Below are 17,230 nucleotides of genomic sequence, written 5' to 3'. Positions count from 1 at the left end.
GCTGGTGCGCGTGTTGTACAATCCCTTGCCTATTAGCTTTCTTTTTTGACATAGGTCATGCTTCCCTCCATGAGTGAGCTCCTTCCATGTCCAACCATGGTGCTTTCGAGTCAGGATGTTAGGTTGGGATGGGCTAATGATGACAACGTAGATTCATGGTACAGAAATTGAGATTATATATTGACGCCCTCCATTTCACATGGCACTATTAGTTGCCTCAATGCCTCAACAAACACAGAAGTTGGTCCAAAATGTTATTATGTATCATGGATCTTGGACATCAGTGCATACTCAGTTAACTGAATCAACTATAATGCAGTTCTTTTTTTTTGTTTCTTGCTCTGAAATAGGCATCCTGATTTTATTGGATGAAGAATCACGTGACACTGATGAAACTCTTATTATTAAGGTACATCTCTCTAATCATAGATATGATTTTCTTGATAAATTCTTTTAGTAATACATTTTCCACAAGTAAAGTTTGATATACTATGATTTCAGGTTCTTAAAAATGTAATTATGACCTTTCCTGCAGATATTGGCCGAGATGAGTTCCGGAAGTAACGCAAACTCCATGTGAACCACTGTGAAAAAGTTTCACTGTGAAAATATTTCCAGATTTAGTTATTAGACAAAATATTATACATGAAAAAGGTTGTGGTTCATCTATATGTTTGTGACATGCCTTTGCTTGATTACTTGTGTAAACGCAGTTTGATCAATATTGTTTTTGGAAAATAAGGGTCCGAAGGAAGTGAATACTGATGAACTTAGCACAAGTATTTTCCATTGTAAAACCTGGCAGCTAATGGAGGCACTGGCGGTTCATCATAGTCCTTGGCCCAGCGAGAGAACTAAAGTTTTTTTTGGTGATTAGCTCTCTTTGCAATTTGTCATGAACCAGGTACTAGCATGCATGCACACATGAGTCTCGCACTCAATGTTTTGGGGTATGATAATAAATCTCAGTTTAACAATCCGAGCCATGTTATTGGTCTAGCAATGTTTAATTGATCAGAGATGTAATGTGCACATAGTATATGCTAGGTGATGTGTAGTTCTAGAAATAAACCTCACCATTGTCAGATTTGTTAGTTGGTACACTACTCTTACTGAGAAATTAACTCCATATGGGCTTATTTTGTTGCAAGTTTTTACCTGTTTGCCTGGGTTCAAAGTCCTACGGAAGAATGGAGTGATTTCAGAAACTTTGCGCAGGTAGAATACTTTAAACACTAAAAACTTAACACACTATTATGATATGTTTCCATCTACAACAAGAAAAAAACATGCTTCAGATCTGTTTCGCAACAATCCTACGTAAGATCAATCCTCCCACCCTCTGTAATTTGCACACAACAAACATATAGATATCTTCATTGCAAAACTATCTAGACAATGTTAAGTTGTGATCCAAATTCATCTATACACATATAAAGGCCGACTTCGGACGTAGCGAAGCGGATACATATATTAGGGTTTCCATATATATACCTCTTGTAAGCCGCCGTTCGGGATACAGAAAGATCATTGTAAATCCCAGTCGTTCGTAACCGCACTCAATATAGTGAAGTTCTGCTGGCTGGCGCCCGTAGTTTTTTCCCTTCTACTTTGGAAGTGTTTTTCACGTTAAATCCTCGTGTCCTCTGAGGTGATCGGTTCTTCTTCGTTGTTCTTTGTCATCTATTTTGTAACAGACAACGGTAGCAACAAAGTGTGAGCTTGATTCGGAGGGAAGATTCTTACATTCAGAATATCGTGCCTATGTTTTTAATCAATTTCTCTAATACAATGATCAATCAGCTTGAGCTTGAGGCTTCGCAGAATGTTGCTGCTCAGAAAAAGAAATGCTTCTTCTTAGGTTCTGCGTTGTCGATGCATCGTCACACTCTGTATTTGTGTATTGCTATGAAACTTTTTCTTACTACCATAGCAACGTACGGGCACAGAACCTAGTGATATTCTAAATTTCCAAATCCTTAGAATAACAACGGTGCTACACTAGTTGATATATTGCCATTGATATATTTAAACATAAAGTGAAGGACTTCAATGATTTAGGACTATATGCGACACGGTATATGTAGAAAACATACTTTGTGGGAGTTGTATTTACAAGTTTGCGACTCGACTGATCTCAGTGGGATAATTTGGAATAACTTCCCAAAGTTTCTGAAAATAATATAAATTAATATGAATTATTATAGTACTAGAAATATGCCTACATATAGTAGCACCTATACAAGCCTGAACCCCATCACAAATTAATAAACGTCACTTGCAGTACATCTCACTGTACGAGAACTGCTATCAAAGAATACACCGGCAACAGTCACCTGCCAACAAGTTGCAAAATTTTGTTGCACAATGCTCTGGTCCCCAGACCAGATGGTGAGTCCAGATCCTTGTAGTGTCTCACTTGCTGTACGTCGCTCACTGATCGAGCTCTCATGCAGTACGTACGTTCAGCTGTGTTCGTCATCAGCGGCATCGTCGTCGCCGGAGGCGTGGAAGAGGTCAAGGCGGTTGTGGCTGAGCCGGTGCGCGTACATGGCCTTCTTGTACTTCGCCCAGGTGAAGGGCCTGTACCGCCGAGGCGTGCCGGCGGACACCGTCTCCGGGAGCGCGGAGATCCGCGCGTGCAGCGGCGGCGCGGCGAAGTAGATGGTGGACAGCCGCGGCCTGCTGGTGCTGGCCATCACCCTGTGCCGGATGCTCACCAGGCGCCCGTTCGTCAGAGCCTGCACGTCACCAAACAATATAATGGCACCAAGAGAACAGAAGGTTCAGGCGTTCAGCTAAAATTTGCCAGAAGGATAGCAACAAGAACTGGATAAATGCGCTACGCCTAGGACTGACTGACCTGAAGGAGATCACCGACGTTGATGAAGAACGCGGCGGGGTCAGCCGGCACCTGGACCCATTCGTCGCCGCCGCCGCCGCGGCCGTCGGGCAGGAGCACCTGCAGTCCGTCGACGTCGTTGGCGCGGAGCACGCTGAGGATCTGCGGGTCGGTGTGCTCGCCGAACCCGATGGTGCCCTTCGCGCCGCCGTTGCTGTTGCAGGACTTGGCATCCTCAGCCGTGCAGCTCCGGTCACCAGGGCCCCGCAGGGCGGCGGCGGAAGTAGGGTAGTGGTTGATCCGGAGGAGGGAGTCGCTGTCGACGGCCGAGATTAGCCGGCTGAAGGACGTCGGGTCCCTGAGGCCCAGTCCCTCGCCGAGCAGGTCCAGCACCCGGCACGCGAGCCGCCGCACCGCGTCCACGTACTCGTTCACTGCTATGCTGCAGAGACCGAGATTTCGAGACTGGAATCACCACAAATGTTTGGCGAATTCATGCTAAATTCAGAAGAAAAGATTGCAAAGGTTTCACTCCAAAGCAGTGCCTGTCTGTGACGATGCAAAAAGAAATTAAAAGAAAAGAAACAATAATGTAGGTAACCGATCGGAGGGTTCAGGTACAGTACAGAGCAATTCGAGTTCTTACAAATTTCGACAGAGAGCATTTACCATGACATTTTTGGGCAAGAGCAGAAGAGAACAAGGAGCCTTGCCTCTTTTGGGGGTAAAATGGGTCCCTAAAAATGGGCTGCCAACTGTGTGGCTGCTGCGGCAAAAGGCAGATTGGGAAAAGATTGATTGATGAATGAAACCGCAGCGACTGAAAAAGGCTGCAAACCAACCAAAACAAGGAAGACATAATATATCACCGAGGACACAACTTCCCCCAATTTAGGGATTTTTAGGACAGTCAAATAATTGCACTAATCCCTGAGCAGCTGAGCTAACAAGCTGCAGAAACTGGACCCTAGGGAGGTACTGTCATGGGCGGAAGTTGTGTGAAACATGTGTTGATTTCAGTGTCAACAAATGCTCTTTCAGGTGTGATGCTAAAATCAGGAACATGCTTGCTCAACCATATATAAGCTATATGTATCTGCAAAACTGAGTCCCGTTGGACAGAATTTCCAGCGGGGGAAGCGATTGACATGATCTGTGACCCTTTCTTCAGCACCCGTTGGGCCGGAGGCTAAATAAGGCTGCACGGCGAAAGACCCCATTGGTGGTACGGCCCCTGGACCATTTCATTTCATTTCATTTATCCTCTCTGTGGATGAGCAGATCACAGCCGGCCCTTCCGACATGCCAATGGCCAGCCAAGACGCGGTTCGTACGGTTTGGCTCATTAGAGCGAGCAACTCCAGCCTCAAAATCAGACCATTGAAATGCTAAATGGGGGCTGACTTTATTTTTCGAGACTTCTAATTTATTTCAGTTCCAGCAATAATCTTCAATTCTAATTTATAATAAAGGGCTCACTAGAGATCCCTAGTAACGGAGGGTGGAGGAGGGGATTTGGAGGCCTCCCCAAAATAAAGGGCCCAGTAGAGAGTCTGTTGGAACGTATTTTTCTAACCCTCTAAATTTGAAATAGAGAGTTGTTTATAAGATCTGCTAGAGTTACACTTATGGTATTGGTGCATGCTCGGAATGACCTTTCCGCTTTGCATCGTCCTTCCCAATTCTTCCCGATTGTGGAGATTCCTATGTACCATTCTTTGTTTTTTTTCATAGAGAGAATAATTGTTATCTTCGCCCTGGAACATGAGAATGTGCGATCTTTGTGCCTTTTCCATTTATGGGATTCTTCCCTTTTCACCTAGGTAGAGGATAATAATCATGTCTCCCTCGGTCTAAGTCGGTCTAATGGAACATTTTTTACACTCATGGAACACTTGTTTACATATGAAACATTGTTTATCATACCTAGATTCTCCCCTCTCCTCAATTGATGGTTTGCATTTGGTAGTTTTTGACTTGTGGAATAACTTTTTATCTCATGTTCTAATGTGGAGAAAAAATGTTCTACAATAAAAAATGTTCCATCGTTGGTGGATGGTGGGGATTTCTAATCTTCATATAATATTTATTATTACTGGCTATAAAAAAAACCCCCGTAGTACAACCTAATTCTAGGCTTAGCGCTGTGTAATATTTGTTTGTCTTTTGTAAGGTAACCATCATATTGTGGATTTGTGGTCTTAATGCATGCAAACAAGCGTCTTAGGATTTTATTTGGCGTAGAAGGCTACAAGAACCATCGTATCCGGGATAAAGTTATGTATTTTCTTGTGAAAACTGTCCATTTGGTGGAATTGTGAAAACTCCCCCATCAAAATACATGTTCATAATAAGCTTTGAAAAATTCTTGTACATCTTATACTTTTAGAGGAGGTGGCGGTTTATAAAACATCAAGGCTAAATTCCATGACAAAACTCTACTTTGTCAATGATATACAAAATTGAAAAACCCACAAAAATACACAGAGCTACAATAAGACAGAAATTTTAAATGTAGTAAACTCACTGTTTTTTCTATCTCTGTTCTTTTTCAATTTCACATCTCACAAATTAAGTTGAATTTTGGCTTGAAATTTATATGGTTGTACATCACCACCTTTACAAGGATGATATATATTTTGTTGGAGATTTTTTTTCCAAAAACTTATAAACATGTTTCCCAATAGGGTTTGATCGAACAACCTACTTCCAATATGTGCCATATGAAAAATTGGCCATCTACATTGACGCCGTTTGAATAGGGATTCAGTTAATCCTTCCGTAATTAGGTAGCATATTCTTGTGTCAAATTCTACTGGTCACATTCAGAAGCACAATACTGTTCCAGTGAGCCTACAACCAGAAGCTTCTAAACCCCATACCCCAAAACTTTTCTGTTGCCCGCCAAGTGGACGTCGCACATCAGGTGTGCTAGATCAAATCACATGAAAACTCTGCTAATAACAGATGTGCATTATTACCATAGCACTGATCTGATCTTATGCGTTATGCGTATGATACCTTGAACATAAATGAATTTTATCATAGTAAAATTTATCAATGTATATTATCATATGCAAGAGACATTACTGCAAATTTGCAACTAGAAGAGACCAAATGAAGGCAGCATGCATCAATTGATGAAACAAGCTATAATACCACGCAAATATAGAGGTTAACGAGAATAGGAAGAGATCGAGGAGAGACACATGCATTCATATATAGTTGCAAATAATCTACCTGAACCGCGACGGATCCTCGGCGTCGATGACCCTGGCCTTGCGCGCCACCGCGGCGGGATCCGCGTGCAGGATCAGGTACTCGAGCTCGCCGACGTCGCCGTTTGCCCCGATGTTCCGGCTGCCGTACCCCAGCGGGTCCGGCGGGCCGGCCGCCTGCTTCGCCTGCGCGGGGCGCGCGAAGAACGCCGACGCCGCGGCGTCCAGCCGCGCGGCCGCGCGCGCCGGCACGCCGTGGTTGACGGCCTTGAAGAAGCCGCGCTCCGCGCACGCGCGCACCAGCCGGCGCGCCAGCTCGCCGCGCCCGGACGGCGCCGACATGTCCACCGTCGGGATAATGCCGAGCGGGAGCGACTCCGGCGCCATCTCCCGGCTCGCCGCCGACGGCACGACCATGGCACCGTGTCGTGTACTTGCGGTGCGGGCGCGAGGGAGAGGGAGCGAGCTGGAATGGCCGTGGCAGTGGCGCCGCGCGTATATATGGGTGTATCCGTGGAGATTCCGCTTGGAATGCTGACAGTTTGCTCTGGTTTTTGACCTGGTGTCTTGGCTCGAGTTTTGTATTTGTCACGGATGATCGAACGAAGCAGGTTGGATGATGATCCCTCCCTTTCTCCGGACTGCAGGCCGTGAACTAATTTTTAGTCCCGGGCCTGTGTCGATGCACAGGTGGCTGGGTAAATCAGTGCCGATCTTCTGTGGCTGTCATGTTGAAGTCTTAGTGCAACTTCTTATTAATTTTTATTCATCGTTGTTATTTATATGCTGTGTCCCTATTTTGTATTTGTTTGTCTTATGTGTTCATAAACACTCTCTTCTTTGTTTTCTCAAGAAAAAACAATCTCTTCTTTGTAGTAAAAATATGCGCAATACGTTCTTGAAAATTAGCTAGGCGAGCTTCCAATTATCTAAAAATATAAATTATAGCTGCTAAAACAGTTAGTTAATGCTACTTCTTATGTTTCAAATTATGGATTGTTTTGATTTTTCCATAATTTTTACGGTTCACCTAGATATATGCTATGTTTATTAGGTACATATCAAAACCTATTTATCTAGATTTAACAAAAACGATTTACAATTTTGAATGGAGGGAATACAAGATACAGTAAGCTAGCAAAACAGTTAGTTAATGCTACTCTCTGCGTTCCAAATTATAAATTATTTAAGCTTTTCCATAACTTCTACAATGCACCTAGATATATAGCCACCTAGATATATGCTATGTACATATATAATAAAAATTATGTATCTTGTTTGCCAAAATGATCTATAATTTAGAATATAAGCTATAGTAAGCTAGAATGTCACATTGACGACTTATAGTGGCAATTGTATTTTGTACATATTGATCACGCAAGGCTTGCTTGCACATGTACGCACACAACATCACAGGTAGAATGTCACAGAGGATCAGATGCTCCGGTGGGTGAAGAAGCGTTCCGTTCAAGTACAGCTCGCTGCATTGCCGTCCTGAATTAGTTTAGTCGTCTTTGTTTAATCAGCCGGAGCTAAGCTAGCTTACATATAGCACACTGACAGCACAGGTTCGTCGTCCATGTATCGACCGGCAGATGATGCCAATGCCCGAAAGGGAAAAGTCAGTTGTGTTCTCCGTTCAAAGCATCAGGAACATGCACCGCCCAAAAAGAGAAACCCTGTCCTCTTGTCCTAGCTGTGCTGGCTGCTTGGCCGGCCGGCCCAAGCAATATATATTACACTTATTTTGAGAATATATTTTAGATCTGTAGAAGGAATCAATATATATTCTTTTAGTATCGAATCGGAATTCACTCTGACAAAAACGCATAAAATCATGTCTAAGTCTTCTTTTTGGTGCTAGGTTAGGGAGTTTCAATCTTGTATGTATGGCTGTGGTTACAAGTTCCATGACAGTGCATATATGCCTAAATATTTGTCTTGTGCAAACCCTTGCTCTAAGTAGTGAGAATACTACAATAACTACCGTCAACCCCTAGTAGGGGCTTATTCGCCAGTTTGATCAATACATTGTCTCCAACGCTGGCAACTGCAAAAAATAACATCTTGCCGAAGCTGTGATTTTGACTTTGAGTAGCTTCACATTGCCTCGACTAGGCCAGAGCCAGAACATCTTGTCGACACATAGTTTTGTCCACCGGGAAGTAGCTTGTAATGATGTTTGAATATAACAAAGATTTATAGGGTAAATAAGGAATCAAAGTAGATGCAAATAACTACAAAATTCCGGAATGCTACTTCAGAAAGGAAGAATTAGGGAGCATTAGGGGCGTTTGGATTGAGAGACTAATGTTTGGACCGGGTCACATTGGATGTTTGATGCCAATTAAGAGATTAAATATGAGCTAAGTATAAAACTAGCTAATTGCATAAGCCGGGGCTAATTCACGAGATAAATCTATTAAGACTAATTAATCTGTCATTAGCATATGTTTACTGTAGCACAGATTCATTTCGTGGATTAGCCTCCGTTTAGCAATTGATTTTGTAATTAGATTATATTTAATACTTTTAATTAATTTTCAAACAACCGATATGACAGAACTAAAATTTACTCGGTGGAAAACAAACACCACCTTAGATAATGCGGGCACAAGGGTTTTTGAATTGCGCATGTCGCTTTTCAAGAGAAGTCCTTTTCTGCGTATTAGACTAGGCTCCAAATATGTGTTCTTTGCAAGCACTATTCACATGTATGTTTGTTTGTTTGTTGCTTGGTACATTGGATTTGGGCGCTTGCTACAACTTCTCCACGTGCCGGCAGCTTGGCCGCTCCTGTCACTATCGGATTAGACTGCTTGTGCAGCTTAAATAATTTCATGGCTTTTCAGAACAGACACGTAATTCTTTGAAAAAAAGCTATATGACTTCTGCCACAATATACATTTATAAATTACTAGTAAAGAAAGAGTCTTTCATTTTTTATATTTGTCCCGGCTAACTTTGCCTTTGCAAATAAGTCAAGCTAATCAGGTAGTCTTATAGCTTGATTAGTGGCGCATTTCGGCACGAAGTGCTGGCTTTCTTCCTTTTCTTACAAATCCATTTACGGATCTATATGCTCCGATTGGAACTGGAAGTTCCAGAACTGGCGGCTGGTCTGGTATACCACCATAATATCTAGCGTAGTTCTAGATCCAATGGCTAGGGAGCGGAAAGAATCTAAAAGTCTATCTTTAATTTAATTCTGGCTGGTGGCTCCAATAAGAACTAAACTTCAAAATTTTTAGTCCCGATTGGTAATACCAACCAGACTAAAGGGAGATCTTTAGTCCCGGTTGGCGATACCAACCTGGACTAAAGAGCCCTTTAGTCCCGGTTGGGATCACCAACCCAGACTAAAAAATCCTTTACAGGTTAGTTTGAAACAAAGATATCCCATCTAAAATCACATGTGTTGTGTAGGTGGGTGGTAAACAAGTTACGTATGAGGCAAGAGGTCTCGAATTTAAATCTCACGGACATGGGTTCCAACCCGGGGCTAAAGCCCATTTCTGTACCAGTGAATATGAGAGATTAAAGCCCTATTTGTTTAGTTTACAGGTAAGATTATATAATCTAGCTTATATGTGATGGATTATATAATCTGAAATAAGCATGTTTTCAGCAGTTTATGAATTATTATAATTTAGAAGGTGTACATTATATAATATGATGAATAAGCAGCTTACGAATTATTATAATTTAGGAGGTGTACAATATATAATTTGATGAATAAGTTGGAGTGTTTGTTTCCTTGTGAGATTATTATTTAGATTTTAAGCTAGATTATATAATCTTGTGGGCAAGTGCCTCGATCTACTCCATATGTGATGAATCATTCAGTGGCGCTGCAAACCATGTTGCACATACATGAATATGGCCTGTTATGTTTCAGCATTGGATTGTGGATTGTGACTTTTACAATTCAAAAGCTAAATCAAACATGGAGAAAACCCTCAGATTCCACGATCTACACCTAAGATTTCACACAATCTAGTAATCCATCTCCCACCATCTTTTATCCGATTGTGGAATAAATATTTACACATTGTGCCAAACATAACGTATTTCGGTTCACTCCCCCTCGATCACTCGTATCTGCGCAGACTTGCTACTTACCCGAGACTCGTGTTTGTCGGTGTTTTACTGGCTGCCAACCGAGAGGTATACCCAAAGTGGTAAGTTTAGATTAGGAGATGCCGAGATCAGGAACTCGAAGGTATAAGGAACATAAGATTTAGACAAGTTCGGGCTGCGATGTGCGTAATACCCTACGTCCTGTATGGCGGTTTGTATTGCCTTATATATTCGGGAGGACAGGATTATATGAATCCTAGTCCAATACTAGCCAAGGAATCGTACACGAGTACAACTCGAGTAGTTCCCTTCTGTACCGACTAGTCCTACTTCGCATGCGAGTAGAGTACAACACAAATAAGAGATAGGACAAGCCTTATCTCTTAATCCTGTTTGAACTAAGTTATATTCACAGTCCCGTAGTCTCGGGTCTGACAAGCCCCCGAGCTTTTCGTAGCTGAGTACTGCAGGCTTCTCAAGTACTTTCGAAATAGTCTTCGGCTTCTTTTGAAGCTCCGTCTTGAAGTTTTTCTTCGAGTACTTTCTTGACTGCATTGAAGCTATGAGGTGCTTATGCCCCGAATTACTTCTTTGGTATGGTGTGCGATTGAAAAATCGCACTCCATATGGAGTAGCCCCCGAGCCTTAGGTTAAATCGGAGAATCAGGCTGAGGGTCACATTAGTCTTGAATCTTCCTTACTTACTTTTCAAATAAATTCAAAAAAATAAGTAGTCGATGTCACGTATCCCGCAGCCCCCGAGCCTTGAATCCAAATCTCTCAGGTTTCGAAATAAGGATCCAAAGGTCGTGGCATGCAGTGAAAAAATGTTCCCATGATAAATAACTGGTGTGATGGTACGAATGATGGAAGTTAGATCTGGAATTCGAAAAACCCTTTTTTTCGGGACAATTAACCCTAAAAAAATGATTAATCGAATATTTTATCTAAACAGTCCACCAAACAACCCCTCATCTTCCGAATATTCCCTAAAACGACTCTTGAACTTCGAAACAGTAAAACTGTATCCGGCCGCTGGCTATTTAACCCCGCGGAAACGCCAGGTAAAATCCGTGCTTACAATCGTCAATCCGCCAAGAAATTTCCGAATCCCCAATCAGATCCGGGCTCCACCTTCACCCCCTTTGGAGAACCCCCAAACTAACCAAATCTCTCCACCCTTTTCTTCGCAGCCCCGAGCAACTCGTGGCAAGCAGAGCTGGAAATGGTGACCAAGAAATCCCACGAGAAAGATGGGAAGGGGAAGGAGGCGCAGCCACCATCTGGGGAATGGATTTACAGTAAGTGCTCCAACAATGAACTCTTGAATCTTGTTTCCGAGGGTTTCCTTCAAGAGAAAAGTCTTGTCAACTGGCGTCCCTCTTTTCGCGAACCTCTTCCCATGGAAAATATGGACAAAATCATCACATTTTACCATTTTGCCGAACGGAGTTTGGCCCTCCCCTCTTGCTCTTTCTTCCGAGGCCTTCTTTACTTTTACGAGCTTAAGCTCCATCACCTCAACCCGAATTCAATTTGCCATATTGCTATCTTCATTCACTTTTGCGAAGCTTTTCTTGGAATTGAATCCCACTGGGATCTTTTCTGCTTTCTTTTCCGAATAAAACCACAACCCACTTCCAAAAATCCATCCATCGTAGGGGGCGCCGGCATCTAGCTTAGACAACAAGCTAGCGATAGGTACATTTCCTACAAATTCCCCTCCAATATTTCTGGATGGAAGAGCCATTGGTTCTACATCGGAAACCATGCCCCCCAGCTCCCTGAAAAATCCGGAAAACCCCCTATCGTGAGGCCAGAGTGGAACACCGAACTCTCCAGAGGAGACCTGGACCAAGTCGACGAGCTGCTAGCCATCATAGTAGCCCATAAAGAAATAGGGGTGACTGGAGCGTCTGTGATGTTTTCATTCTTCAAACGTCGGATCCAGCCGATCCAACAACGCCATACGCTAGGCTTCGAGTACATAGGTGCTGAAGATCCATCTCGGATGTACGCAGAGGAGCTGACTGACGACGCCGTGCTCAACTGGGTCAAGAGAGTACTGCTGGACATGAACGCAGTTCCCTACGTCCTGGAGCTGTTTTCGGCGCACAATCCTCCAAAACCGGTAAGAATTCGACTACTTTTTTGGAACAAGTTCTGTTGTTCTGCCACCACTAACTGAAAATCTTCTGCAGGGACACACAGAGTTGTACCGGAGCTATCCACCAAAACCTGACATCCCCCAACCAGACCACCTTCTTCCCAGCGCCGCGGCAGAAGCGAAAAAGGCTCAAGCATCCGAAGCTCGGCCCAGCGATGAAACAACCGAAAGCGAGAGCCCCCTGGCGGAAAGGGAAACTGAAGGGAAGGCGAGAAGGAACAACTCTCCCGGACCATCCGTGGAGTTGACCGAAACTCTGCCTTTGGTCCCACGGGGTCGTCGGGTAGTGCGCAAACGGAAAGCGCATGTAGTCAAATCCTTCAGGTATGAAGTTGCTGCCTTGTTGAATTGTCAAATATTGGAATTGTTGCATGCTAATGGAAAGCGCATGTAGTCTTTTTTGCAGTCCTTCTGCTTCTTCTCCCGACCCCAAGCGCCAAGAGGTGGTCGAGACTGGATTCGCTGGGAATGATGTTCCAGCAGATGAAGCCGCAGAAACTGCTGGGATGGACCCATCGACTACTTCAGCAGGGACGGTTACCATCGCCGTAGCGGGCACTGCACAATCAGCTGGTGTGACCCCGCCACCGGCAATGAGTACTGAGGTTGAAATACCTCGGGCCTTAAGAATAAAGAAAGCTGTCATGAAGAAATCTTCACTGTAAGGGTAGATCTTTCGTGCATAATATGTATCCTGTTCTTTTCGACTTGTGTAGTAATATAACTGATTCTGCTTCATTAGGTCTGTAACTGACATGAGGTATAAGCCAAAGCCCACCGCGGCTACTCCAGCCCCCGAGCCGCCAGCCCCTGAGGAGCCAGCCCCCGAGGAACCAGCCCCTGAGGAGGACACGACACTGCCCGACCCAACACACCCCAAGCCCCAGCAACCCAAAACCGGAGCTGGTGGTGAAGAACAAGTCGAGGCCACTGATGTCACTCCTGCAGATGACACAAGTAAGCATCTGACCTCCCATGGCTAATTGCTTAGACCATAAACAACATGTACCGAGCGCGTCCTGACTTGAAGGTGCCCAACAACCATCTACTGAAGAAGCTGCAGGGACCTCAAGGAGCCCTGGAGATCTGCTGGTGGCTGGACGTGGATACCAGAACATCATCACCACAGATCTAGTGGATGATCTGATCCTGACGGACAACAACATACGATACTTCAAGAAGATCTCCAAAGAGATGTACAATTTTACCCTGGTAAGGCATGATTACTCTTCTGCCGTTATACGTTGTCGAGCTGTTTGTCTTAATCTTTCCCCTTATGCAGGATGTGATCAAGCTCTCGCAACAGAAATCCAAAAAACTGAAGGCAGTCGTGAGTGGCCACCAGGAGCTCGTTGCAAAAGAAAGATGCATATCAGAAGAGCTGACGAAGAACATATATCTTCAGAGAGAACTCGACAAGCTGAAGCTGGAGCGAACGCGAGAAACGTGGCTCCTCAAGAACGATCTCCGCAATCTTGAGAAGGCCAACTCCGAGCTCCAGGAATAACTCAAAGAATAGAAGAAGGCGCACCAAGGCAAGCTCTTTCTTCCCTCGAGTACTTTCACTTAACAATTTATCTTGAATTCTAAAAATATCTTCACCGCAGAGCTTAGGAAAATCTTAACATATAAAGAAGAGCTGCTTACTAACATGAAGAATATGCTGTATCGCTGTACAGATAACATCGAGAGGCTACAGACGATGATCGCTGATACTGAACAACAGTTCGCTGACTGCCTTCAGCAGATCAAGACGCTGGGCAAAGAGAAGGAGCAACGGCAAAAGGAGCTGGAGGACCTCCAGGGAGCCGCCCAAAAGCTTGTGGACATGGTGGACCCACAAGAAGGCGGCGAAGCAGACGAGCGGCCCTTGCTGGAGCGACTTCTCGGAGCGCCGCAGAAGGTCCTCAGTTTCCTCACTGAAGCCCTCATCGCGTGTGTGTTGTCGGTCGAAACCCACCGGCGAGCAACGACAGGCAACACGAGGAGCCGGGAGGCTTCTGGGACGGCTGGTGGGCCCCGGTCCCTCGGTCAACGGCCCAGCGATCTGGCGCGCACGCTGGCTTGGAGTTGCTAGGCGTGCCACCTGATCCTGCACCCGATCAGGAAGGTGTGATTCGTGAGATTCCTGTAAGCATAGACACTTGCAAAGATTAGTCCGAGCCGTGATCGGCTCATCGCTCCTCCCCGGTATCGGCTATAAAGAGCCGATTGCATCAATACCGGATCGGATCTTCGGGACAGATAACGTACGTATATAATAATGAGATAAAACTTGCTCTATAGATATCAATCTAATCCAATCTACGATAACTAAGCCCTCACTACACGATCGGAACATCCTACACGTGATTGAGCCTAACGAATACGCAAAGCATCGAAATAAACAACCTAAACAGAGATCCTAAAAGCAGCTAAAGAGCCAATTCCTAAGGAAACCTCTACTCAGGCTAAGATCCGATACTAACATACTGCCGGAACTTTCAACTCGTTTGCAAGGCCTAATCGTGCACATATTGAACTAAATCCCTAATAAATAGAAACTAGCCATAACAGATCGGATCTATCAATATAAACAAAGCAAGGCCCGGCCATTGCATCCATGATCAGACACAATGATCGCGGAGCGCGCAAGAATAATGAACAGAGCATGATCACGATACAAATAAAATAACATTACTCTATGCGCGCTATGATAACTAATGCTACTCGCCATCTACAAGGCTTCAGAACGAGCAACATATGAAACAAACAAGCAAGGGCAATACGCCCCTGATCACGCAGAGCGTGATCGGGGCTGCATGGCACTTACCTGATGAAAAACCCTGTGACAGGGGAGGCGATGCGCCGTGAGTTGTTGATGAATGATCTCTCTCTCTCTTGTTCATTTGTGGTACATATTTATAGTCCGTAGACTTGTTCTCTTTAACTAACCCTAACCAAACACAACACGAATCCTAACTGCCTAAATCTGAGTTTACACGGCCTTACTGGCCCCAAACACCCGTACGGGATCCGATCTGCAAGCTTGCCATAACCTTCTCCTAGGCCCATCTTGCTCCCTGGCCCACTTTTGGCCCGTCCAGAATATGGCGATAACACATGCCCCCCTGGTTTCGGCGATGGTAATTCCGAAATCATTTATTTTAAAAACCACCTCGACCCTTCGGCTTCCGATCTGTATATGCCTCTTCGACTTCCAACCGATATGACTGCCCTGTATCAATCTCCTCGGGAACTGTCACGATGCCGATTCACCTCACCCATTGATTTTCCTTTATAAACTTACCCACGGCAACTTCCCCAGTCATCTTTCTCTCACGGCCATTACCAATTACACTCCTCCTCTTCTTCTTTCACCATGGCTTCTTCTTCTTCTGCTTCTTCCACCATTTCTTATGAATCCGAGTCCTCTCGAGAGCCAACCCCGGAATACGACCCAATCGCCGCTTACGAGGTCCGTGCCCCCCTGCATTGGGACACAGAGGAGTGGGACTTCCGTTACCAGTCAGAGGATAATGAATCCCTGACTGATGGCGAGGATCTCGCACTCCTCCTCGGGGCCGAGCTGGAGGAAGACAAAGACGACGCATCTTGGGGAGAAGACCTTTCTTCCTCAGAGGAAAGAGCCGATTCCATCTCCTCCGAAGAAGATCCGATGGCAGGTACCTTCCTTTTTGGCAGGTCATCGGATGACACTTCCGACGGCAGTGAAGGAGCCGAAGACGATGACAGCTTCACCAGCGGCGGTAGTGGGGACGATGACGACGGCAGCAGCGATAGTAGTAGCAGTGGCACTAGCATTGCTCCGCCGTCCAAGCGCCGCAAGACCTCTGGCGTATACTGGTAGTAGACCGTAGTATCCCCACTAGGTCACCTTTGGGAGTATTTTGCTACTCTCTTGTATTTACTGCCTCGCTGTGAATAGAATCTACTTTTGTATCAGCAACTCTTCTTGTGTACAATAATCGGTTTAAGAGCCGATGGCAACGCATCGGCCTTAGAATATACTGATCCGGATCTGAAATAACCCTTCTATTTACTTTACCCTTCCGCCGGCCTTTCAGTCCAACGCAAATCTCTGAAGATTCTGGAATCCAGATCAACTCCGATCCCCTTTTGCTCACAAACCCTAGCCGCAAGATCCTCCCCGGTCCTTGAGACATACATCCGATCTAGAGCCGCCAAACCTAGATCCGCTCTTCAGAGTCTCGATTTAGGATTCCCGATGGCGGAGTCTTCGCGCACCGCTGTGACGCCCTAAAAAAAATTTACCAAGTCAAATCACGCGATTAAAAACCACTCGTCGTCAAACCTTAGCCCTAACCCCTGACCGTATCGCTGTCCCATCCCGCGCCGCCCGGAAGCCTGCCGTCCGCGCGCGGTCACCGCCGCGAATAGCGCCGGCGCAAGTCACTTCCCGCGCAGCACGCGGATTCCGCGCGCGCGTGGCCGACCGGCCGCGGTCGCCGCCACGACCGGCGCCGACACGTGCCTCCTCTCTTTTCTTTTTCTCTCTCCTTTTCTTTTTCCTCCCTCTCCCATTTCTTTTCTTTCTCTTTTCCTTTTCCTTCTTTTCCTTTCTTCTTTCTTTTCCTCTCCTTCCTTCTCTCCTTCTCTCCTGGCTTCCCCTGCCACGAGCCCGCACGCCTCCTCCCCCTGGCCGAGCACCACCGGCCCTCGCCTCCCGGGCCACGGCCCCCCCCCACGCGCAAGCGCACGCCCGAACACCCCTCCTCGCGCGCTGGCCCTTGCCCCGGCCACGCCACGACGCGCGCGCACGCGCCGCGCGTGGCCGTGCGTCGCGCCGCGCCGCCCGTCGCCGCGCCCCCGCCCCTGGCCCATGCGACGTCGCGCCGCCCGCCACTGCCGCCCCGACGCGCCGCACGCCGCCACCATCCTGTGCTCGCACGCACGCCGCGT

At 45.7% G+C, this 17,230-nt stretch overlaps 1 protein-coding gene across 1 annotated transcript; it reads right to left on the bottom strand.

The window, feature by feature from the left end:
* Positions 1–2,465: 2,465 nt before the first annotated feature.
* LOC112892673 (gibberellin 2-beta-dioxygenase 2-like) lies at positions 2,466–6,477 on the bottom strand. The gene is made up of 3 exons (XM_025959806.1): positions 6,083–6,477; positions 2,864–3,284; positions 2,466–2,741 (listed from the first exon to the last, which is right to left on the bottom strand). Exons 1-3 carry the CDS (start codon positions 6,475–6,477, stop codon positions 2,466–2,468), a joined length of 1,092 nt encoding a protein of 363 aa, XP_025815591.1.
* Between the last annotated feature and the right edge of the window lie 10,753 nt (positions 6,478–17,230).

Source organism: Panicum hallii, chromosome 5 (assembly GCF_002211085.1).
Source record: "Panicum hallii strain FIL2 chromosome 5, PHallii_v3.1, whole genome shotgun sequence".
Lineage (NCBI taxonomy): Eukaryota > Viridiplantae > Streptophyta > Magnoliopsida > Poales > Poaceae > Panicum > Panicum hallii.
Note: the sequence above shows the minus strand (reverse complement) of the source record. Positions and strands in the feature narration are given on the sequence as shown.

Bases quoted from the DNA above. Each gene is read 5' to 3' on its own strand.
- LOC112892673 (XM_025959806.1), bottom strand. From the start codon at position 6,477: ATGGTCGTGCCGTCGGCGGCGAGCCGGGAGATGGCGCCGGAGTCGCTC. The intron at 3,285-6,082 runs GTAGATTATTTG...CGGTCTCTGCAG, and splicing joins GAGGATCCGTCGCGGTTCAG to CATAGCAGTGAACGAGTACG. The intron at 2,742-2,863 runs GTCAGTCAGTCC...GGTGACGTGCAG, and splicing joins ACGTCGGTGATCTCCTTCAG to GCTCTGACGAACGGGCGCCT.